The sequence below is a fragment of the Protomyctophum parallelum genome (genome assembly GCF_964188405.1).
Source record: "Protomyctophum parallelum genome assembly, chromosome: 11".
NCBI lineage: Eukaryota > Metazoa > Chordata > Actinopteri > Myctophiformes > Myctophidae > Protomyctophum > Protomyctophum parallelum.
The window spans coordinates 33,584,953-33,603,812 of NC_139707.1; the positions used below are offsets into that span (position 1 = coordinate 33,584,953).

The 18,860-nt window shown below is 44.6% G+C and overlaps 1 protein-coding gene across 6 annotated transcripts in view; it reads left to right on the top strand.

The window, feature by feature from the left end:
* epha3 (eph receptor A3) overlaps nucleotides 1-17,504 on the top strand; it is a 163,311-nt gene extending 145,807 nt beyond the window's left edge. For 2 of the 6 annotated variants that reach the window (XM_083777082.1, XM_083777083.1), the window contains exons 18-20: nucleotides 6,404-6,518; nucleotides 13,249-13,350; nucleotides 15,557-17,504. In XM_083777082.1, the coding sequence (XP_083633208.1) occupies nucleotides 6,404-6,518; nucleotides 13,249-13,350; nucleotides 15,557-15,679 (340 nt within the window). In that variant the 3' untranslated portion in view covers nucleotides 15,680-17,504. Of the gene's footprint in view, nucleotides 1-6,403; nucleotides 6,563-13,245; nucleotides 13,351-15,556 lie in introns of all 6 variants that reach the window. The other 4 variants (XM_083777084.1, XM_083777085.1, XM_083777086.1 and 1 more) reach the window with 3 other exon arrangements.
* Nucleotides 17,505-18,860: the final 1,356 nt, after the last annotated feature.

Here is an 18,860-nt window from a genome sequence, read left to right on the forward strand (position 1 = left end):
CCGCACGCACACACACAATCACAAATACGCACAATTTAGGCATTTATAGACACTCCTAATCCAGAGTGATTTACAGTAAGCAAGAACAACACCACGAGGTAAATGCATCAAATGCAATAATCTGTACATTGAAACTATAAACACTATGGGATGCCAGGTCAATAAACATGGCATCTGTCTACATAACAACATGCTGTCTAAATTACATTTTAGACTTTGTATGAGCCTGCAAGGTCGTTGTGCACGCACGCACACGCACATGCGCACATGCGCACACGCCTACTCATCTGTTCCCTATTTATATGATCTCTCCATTTCTTCTCCCATCTCTGTATTGATATTCCATCTTTTTTCTCCTTTCCTGCTCCATATCTCTACATTCCATGCTGGCCTGTCAGTCTGGTCAGATGTAGCTCGTTAGCGCTCTGATCTGTAGAGTCCTGTTGTTACTGCACACAAGGTCCAGTGTTCATCTTTTATGCACCAACGGCTACAAGCATGGTTCTGTTTGACACTTTTGTAAACTCTCTTCCATTCTATTTCCCACACACACACATTGATGTTGCTTTGCCCAAATGTGAGACAGTGGGTTGAGTCCCCATCATGACTCTTAAAGTGTGCATGAATGTCAGAACAGGTCATGAGGAGGAAGGTGAACGACATCTTAACAATATAAGATTAAATTCAACCACAATTTGTCCTCGAAGCCGAATCTCTTCACTGACAGCCGCAGATCTGAGCTTGTACAGACTATAGGAATGGGACGATATGAATCATTACAAGTCACGATTATTGTGGCAATTTCTTTTGTGAATAACGATATTATCACAATAATCTAAATCTTCTTAAAACATGAAATGCCCCTTGCATTCCCCAGCATCCATATTCTGGCCAGCTCACAACAAGCTTGTAGATCTGCAATTTTTGGCGAATCAATTTGCGTAGTGTGAAATAAGAGCATACCAAATATACTCTTTACAGGTCTGTTTTATCAAGTTTTGAGGGTTTAAGTGGCACTGAATTTGCAGCTCGACAGAAGCTAATTTATCTAGTGTATGAGGAAGGACAATTTCACGATACATTGAAATATTCACTCTTCCCTCATCTTTCTGATCCTGTAAAATAATTTACCCCCCTCATTGTCGTGCCTGATTTGCCTCTTTGTCTTCACCGAATTGCCACCATTGAATTGCCATCCAGGTGAAGTCTACAATTACAGAATGTAGAAGAATTGTTATTTTGACAAAATCATATCCAACGATAACATATAGTTTTGGCTATGAGAGGCTAAATCTCTTCAAATGGTGGTCCGTTGCTCAAATGGTGAATACATTAATTATATATACCTGATTTGAAAAGGTTGAAAACCACTGTCTGATAATGGTCAGAACAGAGACCATATTATTTCCTTCGGATCGGTGTTTAGCCACATGAAGCATGGCCTTTATGTGGCTAAACACACAACCGAAGGAAACACGATCCAATCGGGCCCAGACCTCATCCCAGTCCTTATCGCCACACAGAAAGATGAAAGAAAGGGAAAGTGCTTGAAGGTGCTCTGGATCGATTAGCAAACAGACTCTCCTTTATCCATGAATCCACGTCACATTGTGGTGTTTTCTCCTCATCCAGATACAGTATATTTATTTTCTTTATACCGATACAGTTTCCACATGGATGAAACTGATCCATTTTATGACCATGGTGTGACCTTTTTGTGGTGAAATAAGAAGTTTACAAGGAGTTTGACTAATGCACCATAAAATTCCTCAGTGTTCGTTTATGCGTTTGTAACGCTGAGACTTAAATGAATACTGTAAGATTATTCAGTGGTGTAAAGTAACTAAGTACATGTAGTCATGTACTCAAGTACTGTAGTACAATTTTGAGGTATTTGTACTTTTACTGGAGTGTTTCCCATGTATTTCCAATATTTTTATTCTATTCTATTTAATTTCAGAGGCAAATATTGTACTTTTACTCCACTACATATCTGAAAACTTAGTTACTAGTTACTTTGAAGATTTAGATTTTTGTTACAAAACCTGCATTAAGCATTTCAGCCCTAGATACTGTACATTCTCTGTTCATTTGAAAATAGCCGATCTACAGTATAAGCTCACAAGGGGATTATTTCATCATTTTGCAAGTTCCTGACAGTGTGTGTGGGTCCTTTCTCTGTTATTCAGAGATCCCCGATTTTTGTGGGGGAAAAACAGTGAAATAGAACATCGGGATGCAGACATACTGACATACGTACCCACCCAAAAAGAAAAAAGAAAGGACATGCAGGGCACGTGCCACGCATGTTTAACCCATTTTGGGTGGGAACCCCTTTTGGTGTTTTAAGCATTAAGTTATACTTTAGCTATTGCAAAATAGCAGATCTACAAGCTCGTAGCGTGGCTGCTATTTTTGAAAAATCGTGTGGTGCAAATCTTTTAATATATACTGTATTCTTTCTTTCAGAGTGTTTTTAATTCAAATCTTTGCTTCTGGAGGGTTCCTGGAACAACATAATTATTTCAGATGGGAGTCGGTGGGCCAAATACATATATCTTTGGGGGTCCTTGACGTGAAAATGTTTTGAGAATGACTGACATGGAAACATGGGTTTTCCAGAAAACTGTCAGGATTTAGAAGGCATTTGTGACTACATTTGACTGAGGGGCTGCCATTGGAATATTTTGAATTTGAATTAGATTTTTTTTATGTCATATGAAAGCAGGGAATCATAGCTTCAAATTGACTTATTGGTTGTTCAGTTTGACCCACCAGTTTTGGAGATATGGCCTATAGAGTAATGCAGAAAACAGTGAGTTGAGAAAACAGGCTTGAAATGCTCACTTCTGTGGTCTCTAACATTACATGTTTAAGCAGTTATTTCATATTTACATAGAGTCTGCCTGTGCTATTAACTAATTTTGAAAAAAGAAAAAATAGCTTTTCTCCTCTGGTGAAAAGCTAGAATTTGCGTGATGGCAAATCTGGTCACATTTGTAGAATGGAGCTCAGGTCTAAATGGGTTAATGTGCATGTGGAGACATGCCTCCACGTGCACATTAACAATGCGTGTCACGTAGCGTGGCACTGTCCCGGCTCCTCGTCTCGTCCTGCAGGCAGTGGTAGAGAGGTACAGAGGTTGGACTTCCTGCTATTCTAATGAGTTTATTTACTCTGCTAGGCACACCGTTCCCTCTGGGAGAACCACTAGCCTGCTTTTCCTGTCCCGTCCCTGGACTCTGTCCCCCATGGGACTGTGTGTGTGTGTGTGTGTGTGTGTGTGTGTGTGTGTGTGTGTGTGTGTGTGTGTGTGTGTGTGTGTGTCAGGTACCGTATAGGAAGTCCGATATGACCCACTTGGAAATGCCAGTCACACACACACGCACACACACACGCCGCGCGCACACACACACACACACACACACAAGCTACTTTTTTTATTATTTCTGTTCATAACAAATTGTGAATTGATCTGCTATTTTGTCCTAGTTTTATGGGACTCTCACACCGTTGTTGCTGTCGGAGGGTTTTTTCCGTAACTTAACGGCCTACTTGATCACACTACGGCGTCACACAAAAGCATCAACAGTAGCAGATCCACTTGCCACATGTGTGGAGCTTGTAGATCTGCTGCTTTTGATGCTTTTGAATTTGAATCTTGAAAAGTAGCAGTTTTGGACATAATGATGTTTGCTCTCATGTCTCTACCTTGGTCAATTTCAAATAAATTGACCACTCTTATCATTCGATCGATTGATTGCTCTCATTACCTCCCTGATCTCATCAATCCCAGACCTATCCAAGGTCTGCGATTCAATTTATCAAGTTTATTTATTTTTAAATTGATGGAGTTATAGTACAAAGTTTTACGCCGTTTCACAAATCGCAGATTAGGATTTGGAATGTTCAGTCGTGAGAGATATTTTTTTTGCTTTAGTCCAGGAGTCCTAGGGGGTCCCCAGAGTTACTACAGGGGGACACCAAATCTTTAGTCCAGGAGTCCTAGGGGGTCCCCAGAGTGACTACAGGGGGACACCAGGAGTCCTAGGGGGTCCCCAGAGTGACTACAGGGGGACACCAAATATTTAGTCCAGGAGTCCTAGGGGGTCCCCAGAGTGACTACAGGGGGACACCAAATATTTAGTCCAGGAGTCCTAGGGGGTCCCCAGAGTGACTACAGGGGGACACCAGGAGTCCTAGGGGGTCCCCAGAGTGACTACAGGGGGACACCAGGAGTCCTAGGGGGTCCCCAGAGTGACTACAGGGGGACACCAGGAGTCCTAGGGGGTCCCCAGAGTTACTACAGGGGGTCCCCAGAGTGACTACAGGGGGACACCAGGAGTCCTAGGGGGTCCCCAGAGTGACTACAGGGGGACACCAAATCTTTGTGTGATTGCATTTATTTTATTATAAATTTGTTGTGGTTCCGGTTGGCGTCGCATTGTTCTTGTTCCCCACATAAGGCAAGTCAACTTTAGTCTCGCTAGTCGCACTATGTGATGGACATGCCAAATGATTATTGGACCAAAGGAAACTAAACTAAACTTTAGACGCCCGTTCCCATAGGGGGCGGTAGGTGCCTCCCGAGTGCCAGCTAAATGTGCAACATGAGCAGAGAAGAAGAGCTCTTGTTGTTGTGCCTGAAAGTGAAAGTACCAGAGTGTGGTCTCCTGAGGCTCACAGAGGCCTACTAGCGAGCCGATCATTGTTTTTGTTTAGCGGGAGCTCGCATTTATGTTTTATTAGGCTCCGATCATGGTACACCATCTCATTAAAAACTCTAGATTAAGCCTAATTTATCATACTCGTCTTAACGTCTGAGGCATCCAGCGCATTATTAAATAAAACTCGCCCAAACGTCTCTGGCGTACAAACCAGTTAAACTAGGAGGTGCACGGCGCCGGCGGTTCCCGTCGTTGGTTTCCGATCACGTGATGAAGTAAAGTTATCTCCGCTCCGATCCCAGGCTACTCTGTGAGTTAGAAGCTGCCGTAACAGCGCCTCCTGCAGTCGGACATGTTTAGCCTGGCGCTCCATACATTGAATTAGGTTCCATTCAATAGGAAAGCTGTCACATCTGATCAACATGCAACGCTGCAGTCCCGCTGCATTCAGCGCTGCAGTGCAGCCATCAGTAATGAAATGACTGTGAGACTATGACAGCAGCTTCGTTAATAATCCCATCCCCTGAATGTATCACCATGCTTTATGTAAATAATATCCATGGCACTTTGATTTGCCCCGGCATGTTCAGGCAAGGCCCGCAGAGGCAACTGTGCACGTTTACACAAACCATCAGCGCTGAGTTAATGCTGCGTGCGTGCATGTGTGCATGCGAGAGAGGATGTGCACATGAATGTGTGCCTGCATGCATATCGTTGCTGTCGGGCAGAAATCTCAACATTTTTACCTCCATTAGTCCATACCTCCATCTTGCGCAAAATGTGAATCTCCATTTTCTTCCACAACAATTGAGATCACGATTCTCATTTTTTCCAAGACAATATTGATTGTCTGTAGTTGCTGAACATTACTAACATTACTAACATTCAAAATGTGGCACCTGGAGCCAACCACTGTGGCATTAAGAGAGCATGTGCGTGTGTGTGTGTGTGTGTGTGTGTGTGTGTGTGTGTGTGTGTGTGTGTGTGTGTGTGTGTGTGTGTGTGTGTGTGTGTGTGTGTGTGTGTGTGTGTGTGTGTGTGTGTGTGTGTGTGTGTGTGTGTGTGTGTGTGTGTGTGTGTGTGTGTGTGTGTGTGTGTGTGTGTGTGTGTGTGGGGTGATTGCTCCCTGGTGGCCATCCTGCCATAACCCTGGTTTTATGGGTAGAGGCTGTTGCATGTATTTACGGCCATGTGCACTCTACATTGGACTCTATGGAAATGCACAGTGGACGTTGGAATATTTATATGTTTTATAGTGTTTCATAATGTCTTCCTTCCATTCCCCCCTCTCTCTCTCTCTCTCTCTCTCTCTCTCTCTCCCCCCATGTCATTTCAACTGCTTAAAGGGTTAGTTCAGATTTGGAGTTCTAGGTTTTGATGAGTATTAAGTAGTTCCGGTCATTTTGTGGGGCTCACTGGCGAGAACCCTCTTTCACATGTGTCCAGTATCACTACGCTCTAATGGTAGAAATAGGTTAACAATACAAATTATGAACTACTTAATATTCACCAAAACCAGAACAAAACTCCCACCACGGGACTCAGGCAAGCCATTAATAACTTTGCAACCATTATTATTAATGGCACAGCTTTAAGTCCAAAAATCGGAACCCTTTAAGGTTATAAAAGAAAACATAGCATACTGTATATCTACAAATGCTAAACTCTCAACTCAATGTGACAGGTTACAAACCTCAAAAGTTCTAAATGATGATTTGCTTAACTTCCCCTCCCAGGCCAGCCAACCAGCTGCTGGACCGCAGCAGTGCAGAGGTGGTGACGTCGTTGGGGACGATGGGGGACTGGATGGACGGCATGAGGACCCTGCCCTGCAAGGAGGCCTTCTCTGGGGTCAGCTACAGCTCCTGTGACACCCTGGCCAAGACCTCCATAGAGTGAGACCCACACACACAGCACATTTTAATTAGTTTAGTCTAGTTTTAGTCTAAATCTACAGTTGATGTGCCATGATGGCGTTGCAATGCCTGATTTATAATAATCAACATTTTATTCTAGTTTTTATTTGTTGATGAAATTGTCAACATTTGCTTAGTTTTCATTTTGTTTTTCAAAGGTGTAAAATATTTTACATTTCACAGATATATAATCCGAGTTAATAATGCTCTATGCACAGCAGCCATATTGGAAAGAAATTGGACCTCATTGGGTCCCAAATTGTGGGCCAGGTACCCTCGTGGTTCCTCTGAGGCGGTTCCAAAGATAGACAGATACCGTCATGATTTGGTTCCACTTGTGGTTGAGTTTTTGGAGGTTTCCTTGAAATTAAAAAGTTTGAAGGCTGCTGTACATAGAGACTATTCCCAAACTAGTTACCCTTTCATGAGGAAAATGAAAGAAAAAAAAAACACCAGACTTCTAAAATGTATATTTGAGTTGACTGCTTGCAGATTTCCTTTTGAAGGAAAGGGAAACGTGCCTGTGCAATGTGTCTTTTGAACACTTCTTGAGAGATCGTCACAAAAATAACATGCTCTATGTTCTGATACAGGAACCATGGGGACATCCATCCTTCTCGGCAATCTTTGGAACATTAGTTGTGTATTCTCTTTCTGTTGTCAGGGTTGATCTGCCGTGTGTTTACGTCTGTGTTACCTTTGGCAAGTTGACAGCTCATATCTGTGTGTGCCAGTTAAGCAAACTTTAAAATGTAAATTTAAAGAGAGAGAGAGATGCGACAAAGACATCACTTTTTGCTCCTGTGAGGGTATGGCGTCTAGTTTTGCTGTTCTTCACTTCGCTCCATTCTTTGTAACTCCAGTTGAACTCAGTTCAGTTCAGTTCAGTTAAACTCGATTCAACTGGGTTCAGATTAGGTCGGTGAGACAAATGACATCACACGCACACAGTGGGCTTGGGCTACTGCCCCATTTGTGGAGGCTGGCCAAGCAGGGGCCATGTCCAGTCCTGAATCTATTGAGCGTAGACCACTGTCTCCTTGGGAGGGTGGTGCCAGGGACCTGTTGGTTGGGGTCTGACACCAGGTGTTTGTTTGGGACCTCATTGGACTCCCATTTCCTTTTCCAAGCTGATTTGATGGTGAAGTCAGCTGATGGGGGGTTCCTCCAAATTGGTCGTCTCGATGGGAGTCGAGCAGTGGGTGGGTTGAATATGTCTGCATGGATTGGTAGATGGGGAGAGTCTTTGACCTTTTGAAGTATCCTTTGAGAGACTGCTGCTCGCCGGATGTGTGGGGGTGCTATGTTTGATAATACTGGGAGCCAGGGGAGTGGTGTGGAGCGAATAGTCCCGGTTATGGTTCTCATGGTGGTATTGAGCTGGGTGTCCACTTGGTGTGTGTGTGTGATGACCTAGACCAGACAGGGGCACAATATTCTGCTGCAGAGTATGACAGGGCCAGTGCTGAGGTGCGCAGTGTGGAGGCTGCCACCCCCATTTTGCACCAGCAAGTTTGCAGAGCAGATTGTTTCTGGACTTCACCTTAGCTGCCGTCCCTTTTAGGTGTTCCTTGAAGGACAGAGTTCTGTCGAGGGTCACACCAAGGTAGTGCAGTAGATGCACGCACGTAACACGCACGCACACATGAAAGCACGCATGTCCACGCATGCACACGTACACACACAGTCACACACACACACGCACGAACAGAGTATATCGACACACACCCACACACACGCACAGAGTATATCGACAGACTACCAACACCCATCGACTGCACTGGCACGCTGCAGCTCCGCTGGTCTAACAGGATGATTTTGTGCTCGCTGCTCTATGATAGCTCTTATGTGAATGCTAAATTGGATCAGGGTCAGTATTTAATACAGAGAAGGAAGGCTGGCTGACCTGCTGCCAAGTGTAAGCTCAGCAGAAGCAGCAGCAGTCACGAGGCCGGGCGCTGCAGCTCGCTGCCAGGCCCGACTCTGTGGATTAGAGTATTGATCCATCCCGACTTGATCCGCTCTTTGATATTCAGAACAAGGCCCTTCGCCCATGCTCTGACCTCTGAGTTACGGGCGGAAATAATCGAAAACTCAGCTGTGTGGTGTACGTGGCGTCGGCTCGGTTCTCCGCGATTATTCGCCGGGATTAAAGGGTTTGCTACCCCAACGTTAAAGTAGTTATTTGTATTGAGGGATGATGTGAAAAATACAGTACATGCATTTCAGAGCTTCCGTTCTCCAGACTGTAGCCTACAGTATCTTAGGAGACATTTTTTGAAATTGTGTGAGGCAACCGTCTGGCTCGCGAGACTATGTTGAAATAGCGCATTCATTTACAGGAAAATATCAGTAATTACTGAATGTCAAGTCTCCAGGTTTCCTTCAGAATATGTGTGACACATATTTACTACGACACTATGGCACAGTAGCTGTCCAACTAGTACTAGTGGCTGTCGAATGTTCTATCTGCAAGGACGCCCCTTAACTCTGAGAGTGTACAAATGAATTGTAACACTCTCAGAGTTAGAGACCTGTTATTGTCATTGAACGCTATCTCTTTATATAATATTATTGTCCACTCATTTTGTATGTCCACCACAAGCCAGCATGGTGATGAACCCTGTTCAGTCACACATCATAGATGATTGACATGAGAGAGATACTGTACACTTAATTCATCTCCAAGGGGAACTTCGGGAAAGGCCCAGATTAGACCTTGAACCATATTTTTCCATCTGTCAATGATGGGAAGTGTGACACACCACCGCACGATGCTGATTCAAGTGTGTGTGTGTGTGTGTGTGTGTGTGTGTGTGTGTGTGTGTGTGTGTGTGTGTGTGTGTGTTGCGTGCATGTGAGTGCACGTCTTTCACTGTGGCCACCGCCATCCAGACAAATCGTCTGCCTTTGATTTTTGACATTGTTTGCTTTTTCCCATGACGTTTATGCGTCATAACTGTTATGTTCGTGTACGTATGCGTTCAATTTTACTCGCATCTTCTTACCATTTGATTGTTTTTGTCACGGCGAGTTGTGTTTGCAGCGCTTGTTCTGTGCTGTTGTTATGCTGCTGTTAATGAAAGCCAGGCCGGAACAGCTCCAACCAAAGCAGAACGCTCTATAAAAGGACTCGACAGTTCAAACCAAAGCAGAATGCTTACATAAAAGGTCCTGACAGCTGAGGAAAGTCCTGACACAAACCTCCCAGAATCAGAGACACACTGCTCTTTTGTGGGAGCTAACTAGGGCTGTAACGATTATGACATTTTACATGCATGACGATTAATTGTCACACTAAGAATTGCGATTAACGACTAAATCTGTTATGACAAATTACTTACATGATTTAACTAGAAAAAGTGCCCTTCTGGGCACAGGTCTCCACCAGGTTATCCACAGATCCGTGCAGTTAGAGGTAAAAACACTTTTCGGCCAGTTATAGCGCCACGTTGAGGCTGAGTTGAAATTGATCATGTGGCATTTTGTCCTCAGCCTAGTGGGAATGTGGGTGCACAATTTCACGGAAATCACGCGATGTGTTCATGATTTGCAGCATTTTGTTTGAAACTGAGCACTCCTGTGAACTTTGGAAGCCAATCTTAACCAATCAGGATGGAGTCTGAGAAATCTGAAAGACCGGTTTGGTTGAATGGCTCTAGAGAGACTGTGTACCAATTTGCGTGATGTTTGGACAAAATCTGTAGGTGTGCTGTGCAAAAACTTGTTTTGCACAAAGCGGCCTCCTGGTGGCGCTATAACAGGCCGTTCTGGAAAGTTTGGGGCAGAGGTTCATCGTTGGCATCCAGGGAGTGTGTGTGCAAAATTTGGCATCAACCGGGTTAACGGTGGCCGAGATTAGCTGCTCACGGACGGACGGACACACACACACACACACACACACACACACACGGACGGACGGACGGACACACGGACGGACGGAGTGCAAAACATACTCTCCCCCCATGCCTTCGGCCTGGTGGAGACAATAACTTTATACTTTTTTGAGCTTTGTACTGTAGATCAGTTTTGAGTCTATTTCCACTACTTTTGAAAATGTCAACATGTGCCTTGAGGGGGCGGGGGGGAAATAAGGCACATGTTGACTTTATCAACGTGGAAGTCCAGTTCTCAGCGTATTTTGACGATCCATAAAAACAACTGAGCCACGAGTGGCACCACCGAGCTTTGCGAAGTGCTTTTCAAGCAGGCTTGTTGGCTGAGAACAATACAGTATGGTCTAGTAAAATACACTCAATACACTAGACAGCAGTGTGGAACGTGCATGTAAAACAAAGCAGCACAATCAATGAGCGCTCTAAGGCACTCAGACACTATATAGTCCCTCTGACTCCTGGCTTCATACACCCAAGGAAACAACCATTGATTTGTCTCAACACTTAACGTTAATGTTATTGTGCAAAATAAAGGCAACTTGATAGCCGAGCGGTTATTGCGTGTACCACATCTGACACGATACCGGTCAGTCCCCGGTTTGATTCCTGGCTGGCCTGCAGACAGTGGTGGGAAAAAAAATGGACACTTCAAAATGTACAGTTGATTTATTTGACTATTGTTTTTATGTGTAATGCAATGTTTTTAAATGACTCTCAAACGTGCATGCTTTTACATTTCACGAGTACAGTGAATCTGTACACTCATTCAGTGTGTCAATCAATCAATCAATCAATCTTTTAATGTGGTAACTAAGAAAAGCAACTTTGGGACATTCAGTACTGTAATCGGTACAGGTCTAGTCCACGGGTTCATGTACTTTTTTATTTGTATTATAATCCCCATAGCAGGATTTTAGATCGCCTCATATAAGAACTGTGTCTGAAAAATAAACAAATAACCACGGCAGTTTCACTCATATGGATATGAAGCATAAACTGATTGCGAGTAAAACGTTACTGCTGCTGAATTAATGATACATAGCTTGTGGAGTTAGTGCAGTCAGATATACTCGACGGGCTCATTCAGTGTTATGCAAGACCCACATGTCATTTGCTGATGTGGCTATCAGCTGACCAATTGGGCGGGGTGTTTAAGCTCACCTAAGACAGAATGGGGCTCTGCTATTCCTGTTCCCCATATGGTTGTTATATCTTGTTAAATCTATCTCCGTGCTCTTAATGGTTAATGATGGTTGTATAATTATGCCAAGCAGGGAGAAAAATTTAGCAGAGCCGAATGGCAAGATAAATTATTATATGCACACTTGTATTCTCATTCTATAATAAATGTGTTCAATCTATTTGTGAGTTATCTGACTGAAGTAAAAAAAAATGCTAGAAACAGACTACATCAAATACGATGGACTGACTGTCGTAAACGTGACACCTCCTTGACAATATCGCAGAGACAGTTTGTTTAGTACAATTATTTACGTTTGTTTACCACAATTTGAAGAAAGGTTATCGACAAACGCTTTTTTTTGGTGATGACTTTAATCTTGTGACATTAACCCGGCTGGGCTGGGCTGGGCTGTGTCTCAGTAGAGTGGTGATGACTTTAGTCTTTGACATTAACCCTGCTGGGCTGGGCTGTGTCTCAGTAGAGTGGTGATAACTTTAGTCTTTTACATTAACCCTGCTTGGCTGGGCTGTGTCTCAGTAGAGTGGTGATAACTTTAGTCTTTTACATTAACCCTGCTTGGCTGGGCTGTGTCTCAGTAGAGTGGTGATAACTTTAGTCTTTTACATTAACCCTGCTTGGCTGGGCCCAGGCCGTAGCGTAACGGTCTGGGCACCGGACTGGTGATCCAGTCGCGGTGTGCCGCGGGTTCGACTCCCGAACCCGACACGGCCTTTACCGCATGTCATCCCCCCATCTCTCTCCCGTTTCCTGTCAGCCTACTATCTGTCCCTTAAAAAATCAATAAAAGGCGTAAGCCGCAAAAAAATATAAAAAAAAAAAAAAAAAAAACCCTGCTTGGCTGGGCTGTGTCTCAGTAGAGTGGTGATGACTTTAGTCTTTGACATTAACCCTGCTTGGCTGGGCTGTGTCTCAGTAGAGTGGTGATAACTTTAGTCTTTTACATTAACCCGGCTGGGCTGGGCTGTGTCTCAGTAGAGTGGTGATAACTTTAGTCTTTTACATTAACCCTGCTTGGCTGGGCTGTGTCTCAGTAGAGTGGTGATGACTTTAGTCTTTGACATTAACCCTGCTTGGCTGGGCTGTGTCTCAGTAGAGTGGTGATGACTTTAGTCTTTGACATTAACCCTGCTGGGCTGGGCTGTGTCTCAGTAGAGTGGTGATAACTTTAGTCTTTTACATTAACCCTGCTTGGCTGGGCTGTGTCTCAGTAGAATGGTGATAACTTTAGTCTTTTACATTAACCCTGCTGGGCTGGGCTGTGTCTCAGTAGAGTGGTGATGACTTTAGTCTTTGACATTAACCCTGCTTGGCTGGGCTGTGTCTCAGTAGAGTGGTGATGACTTTAGTCTTTGACATTAACCCTGCTGGGCTGGGCTGTGTCTCAGTAGAGTGGTGATAACTTTAGTCTTTTACATTAACCCTGCTGGGCTGGGCTGTGTCTCAGTAGAGTGGTGATAACTTTAGTCTTTGACATTAACCCTGCTTGGCTGGGCTGTGTCTCAGTAGAGTGGTGATAACTTTAGTCTTTTACATTAACCCTGCTTGGCTGGGCTGTGTCTCAGTAGAGTGGTGATGTCGGAGATCCACGTCACGCCAGCGTCCTGCCCGGAGTGGGAGCCGTCCATGGGAATCACCACGCTCTAGCACCCCCTACCCCCGTCTGGATGGTGGGTGGAGGCTCCACCGTTACCGTCCTCTCCCCCTCCGGTCCCCTCCGGAGGGCGCTACAACGCCTCCTTCTTCAGAAGCGCATGCAGACACACTCTGGCCCTTCCCTGGAGGCGGGATAGTTCACGAAATTTGCTTTGTTCATCGTAGATGTTGAACAAAGAATGTTTATAGATTTGCTGCGTAGCTTAACCTATGATATCATCCTTTATCAAGTAGCTAATGTATCTTGAGTGCTAAAAGTTGAATTCTGCAAAGTAACTAATAAGTAAAGCTGGAAAATAATAGTGGATTAAAATGTACAATATTAGCCTCTGAGATGTAGTGGAGGAGAAGTATAAAGTATATACAAAAGGGAAATGGAAAACTACCTGAAAATATAACCAAGTACAACATCTGAGTACTCGTACTCGTACGATTTCCAGTTACCGAACAAACGTATAGTCTTTAGAGTGAACTATCCCTCCAAGCCGCCACCGTCGGGTCGTTGCAGTGTCTGCGCTTTGAGCCGGTTTGGTTTCACTTTCAGATGTGTGTGTGTGTGCTGCTGTTGCTGCTGCTCCTTGGCCGTCCTTGGCCAACTAAACCCACACGGCTTTGCATCTAAAAACACTTTGAGGTTCTTAGGTTCGTTTGGAATAACATCAGCTTGTGATTCCTCGTCCTCGACGGCTGAAGAGAAGGCTGTCTAACAGTTCACTGCTTCTACTAACGCCACGGAAACCCTCTGTGAACCTACGTAGATCACCTACAGATCTGTGTGTGTGTGTGTGTGTGTGTGTGTGTGTGTGTGTGTGTGTGTGTGTGTGTGTGTGTGTGTGTGTGTGTGTGTGTGTGTGTGTCTGTGTGCGTGTGCGTGCACTGTATGTATATTCTAGACAGTATGTTTCACTAATGAGTGTTTTAACGTATTCCTGAACAGACAATTTTAACAATGCTATGTACTGTATTAGAGATGTATGTTACATGAGAACATCACCCATTCTCAACCTTATCGTCATGTAATTGGTCGTCACCAGGGATGGGACTTGGGATTATCGGCAGATATTTGCATAAATAATGCAATATCAGAAAATATCGTTATCGGTTTTAATTAATTAAAATTTCACCCGAATTTATGATAATGTTAATTTTTATTTGGAAATCCATAAAATTAGGCATAATGTGTTAATTCCACGACAGCATACAGTATATCGGTATCGGTTGATATCGGTTGATATCGGTATCGGAAATTAGGAGTTTGACTATATTGGGAAATCCGATGTCGGCAAAAAAGTAATTATCGGACATAAGATGGCACCATTGCTGTCTACTCACTCTGTGTCTCATTGGTAGGCTGTGGACAGTTCAGAAACATGTCTACCAGTGACTTCATCGATACGGATTACAAGCTAATACAAACTGCAGCCTTCTTGCTCTTTATAGCATGCTGAAATAGAAGTCATTGCATTAAAAGTTTGAAATGGCCAAACCTTCCCATCAACATGTCGCTGGGTAGGCAAGTTGTTGTACTGTCCAATGAGACACAGATAGAGTGAGTTAGACAGACATAACAGTTATATGATGATCAGGTTGAAAACTGTGCGATGTTCTCTCTTTCTTTTTTTTTACGTGATGATCACGTAACACACCTAAAACAATCTGTTTGCTTTGCATGAAGTGTGACGGGCGGCGATGACCGTTGCTTTAAATATAACAATGCAGATGTTTTATTAATAACTAATCGTTCTATTTTTCTGTGTTTATTTTTATCTAGAGCAGGACGGTCACCTCCAACACATATGCCAGCAGTGCTGCTCTGCTCCGCTCCTCTCCCCACACTGGAATAGGACTTAATGTTCACACCCATTATTGGCAATTAATCCAAATTTGAATCTGATCATTTTATTTTGTCTAACAGTGTGTATTACCATTAGCCATGAAGCCCTGCTTCTTCCACTGGCTGTCAGGACTACAACGGGAAAGGAAGGCCACTAGTACTCTGCTAGGGCAGAGCAGCAGTGGCCTTCTGGGAAATGCGGTGTGATTGACAGCCAGGAGGTGGGAGGAGAAGGAGAGCGGTGGAACAGCGCTGGTGAACGGTGTCATTGATGATGTCACGTGACGGCTGTTTGTCTTCTACCCGGTAACACTCTACTCTACTCTACTCTCTCTCTCTCTCTCTCTCTCTCTCTCTCTCTCTCTCTCTCTCTCTCTCTCCTCCAGGGATCTGAAGAAGGTTGGAGTGACGATCGTCGTCCCTCAGAAGAACATTGTGAGCAGCCTCAAAGCCCTCGATTCCCAGGGCAAGAACGGCCCGGTCCCTGTTTAAAAAGACAAAAAATGTAATAAAGAAGAAGAAGAAGAATCAGAAGAAAAACATAACATAACAAAACAAAAGACGGAAAGTAAAACAACAACAAAAAAAAAACCCACTGAAGACCTGTGTGTCTTTCTGTCCGTCCGCCTGTCTGACTGTTGGACAGACCCATGGCTCCCCATCGTTGCGGCGCAGCAACTCCGCATGGAAAAGGACGGCGACGATGAGGACGAGGATGAGGTCGTGTTCGGGTCGAGCGAGAGGGGAGAGGGGGAGAGGGGGCGAGGGAGCGGACGCTCCGGACCTCCGTCCCTACATGTCCAAGTTGAGATGCCTTACAGACTCACGAGAGAGAGAGAAAGAGACGGGGTGAGAGGATTACCCTGGACAAAAAAAATTAAATATATATAACGCAAAAGCAAGACTGGGCTTGAACGATCTCAGTGCCAGAGCTCACGCGATTGGCTGAGCTAGCTGCCCTTCAGGGTTGACTAGGGTGGTGGGGGGGGGTCTTCTGCTGGTTGAGACAAGAATGACGGGACATAACAGGAGCGATCCCACCCCTCCACCCACCCCAAAACATGGACACTTCCTGGACTCGTGAAACTACCTACACCGCATCCTGTTTACACGCACGCACACACGCACACACACACACACACACACACACACACACACACACACACACAGACGACTACAACAATCAAAGCCATGTATCTCTATAGCTCTAGCCTTGTAGCGTATGCATCCAGATAGCCCTCTCTATCACATTTAAAGCAATAATAATCATTTATATGTTTGCATCAAATGGAGGCCATGCTTCTGTCAACGTGTCTCATTATAATATTAATAATAATAGTATATGGATCACTGTGCTTTTGAAGGTACTTTGGGTGCTTTGAAGGTGTGCTTTGGGTGAGTAAAATCACATGTTGCCCCAATTATTTTCTTGATTCTTATGGATATTTTAATGTTTTTCAGTGATATGTGTACTTGCAAACACATTCTTCAGCAATGGTTCCCAACCTGTGGGCTACTGCCAATTGTCTAAGCCACTATTCTCCCTCTGCCAACCTGGGGAGAGCCCCGGACTGAGCTCATGCTTCCTCCAATGCATGAGGAGTGAGCAGGCCGCTTCTTATCACCTGGCAGGGGGGGACTTTCTCCGGTAGAAAATAACACATTATTCGAACCAGTTCCTTTCCCCCCTGGCTGACCAGGGGGAGGCAGTACAGAGACAAGAATTACTGTATGTTTTTTGTGAGGGTACCTACCCTAGGGTACACCAGGGGATAACATGCCAACCCCACCCAGGGTATGGGCGCTGATGACGCGGAGGAGAGAACACGCCCCCACAGCTTCCCCGGCGGGAATCAAACCCGGGACCTTCTAGCTGTGAGGTGACAGTGCTGCCGACTGCGCCACCGTGCCCCGACTGAAGTGCTTTCAAGGTTGGTGGCGGGCCTTGATACAGAAAAAGGTTGAGAACCACCCCTGTTCCACAGTTCTAATGTACTTCCTACACCACAGTACAGTTTTTGAAGGAGAACTCAGGATATATTGATCTGTTCATTCTAACGTAGCTGAAAGTGATCCTACGTTTTAACAGCGGGCGAACAGCGATAAAAATCTCAGAGTGGGCGTTCCTGCTGTCATTACCGTATATAATGTAAACGTATCACTGTAATGCGTGGAGGGTAAACAAAGCAACACATGAATTTGATTGGCTATCGCCGGACGATGTCGTACAAAAGATACAATATTTTCATGTTTTTGAACGACGTTCCTCCCCCGACTTTCGGGACTATCGACCCGGGACTATCGACTATCGACGATAGCAGGCGAAGGCCTGCTATTGTAGGTAGTTTCCGGGTCCCATAGACAAATAACGTGCTTCCGTATACTACGCCAGGCTGTCGCCCGCTATTAAAATGTACAGTCAGAGAGGGAGATAGTCAGGGATTAAGACTATTTTTACACAAACAATACATCTAGAAAGTACCGCTTTGTCGTGTGATAAAAAGACAAAACAATTAGTGGAGACGGAGACGCAAAACTCGATTGGAAACGCTGTAGACTGCATGCCAGGTTGCTAGGTGGAAGTGTGATGCTTCCACAGAATGACACGACAAAAAAAAGACAATTTTGTCCGGACGGACAAAGTAGTTGAGTCACGAAGTTTGTGGGTTCACACATGATCAGTCCACCAATGTCATGCGGGACGTGAGGCACGTTGTCGTACGTTTCGCGTTTTCCTTTGATGTTAATGCCCAGCCGATGGTTTTCCCTAGGGACTGGGCTATAAGTCAGTCACGCATGTGCTTCATGCACTGTAGCCAATGTGAGACGTGTCCGTTTCCCATGTTGTCTCGCTGCCAGACACTCCTACTGGCATGGCCCCACCCCGCCAGGCGGTCGTTGGAGTGGTTGGTTCACTGAAATAAAACTACGAGTGAAGTATTGTCAACGCATGGCACGGTCGAGGTTCCCCATCGCTGAACCCCGCGCTTCACTCGCATCAACGCCGTTAAGCATATCGCAACTTTGCCGCAACTTTTCTCCCATATCATGGAAGCAAGCACAGTGCAGGCCACGAGAGAAGAGGGAAGGAAGTGAAAAGGAAAGAGATATAGTCAGAAAGGGAGAGATAGGAAGGATGAAAGGAAGTGATGGACAGATGCATAGGGGGGGCGGGGCGCTGTTGAGCTGCTGTTGTTAGCTGAACTCTGTCACGCTACTACAAGTTGCATTTCATCCCGTTAAAAACCATGGAAATATGACTCGACTTCACAGCATCATACAGTATATGCGTTTTTGGTAAATTATGGTCCCATTCATTTGTAAATGTATTATAAAAAAAGAAGTAGCCTATATGCTTCTACCCCACCCAATAAGCTACCATTAGATAATTCGCAACCAGAAATCCAAGATGTTGGATTTGATCTGGAAATGTCATTGACTCGGCAGTGCTCGTTGGGGGAACAAACTTGTGAGTCTAACAGATTTTTTTTTGGCATCCACAACAAAGCGGTTGTTGTATTTTATTTTGTTTTCAAAATAGTTTCCACACGATTTTAGCCCATACATTGAGATGTCACCAGACGCATCAGTAAGCGGAGATCTCTGATCAAATCATTCAGACTTTCAGACACATAATTCCCCTTTGAGCACATAACGGTTTTGTTCAACGAAGTGGCGCTACTTTTAAGA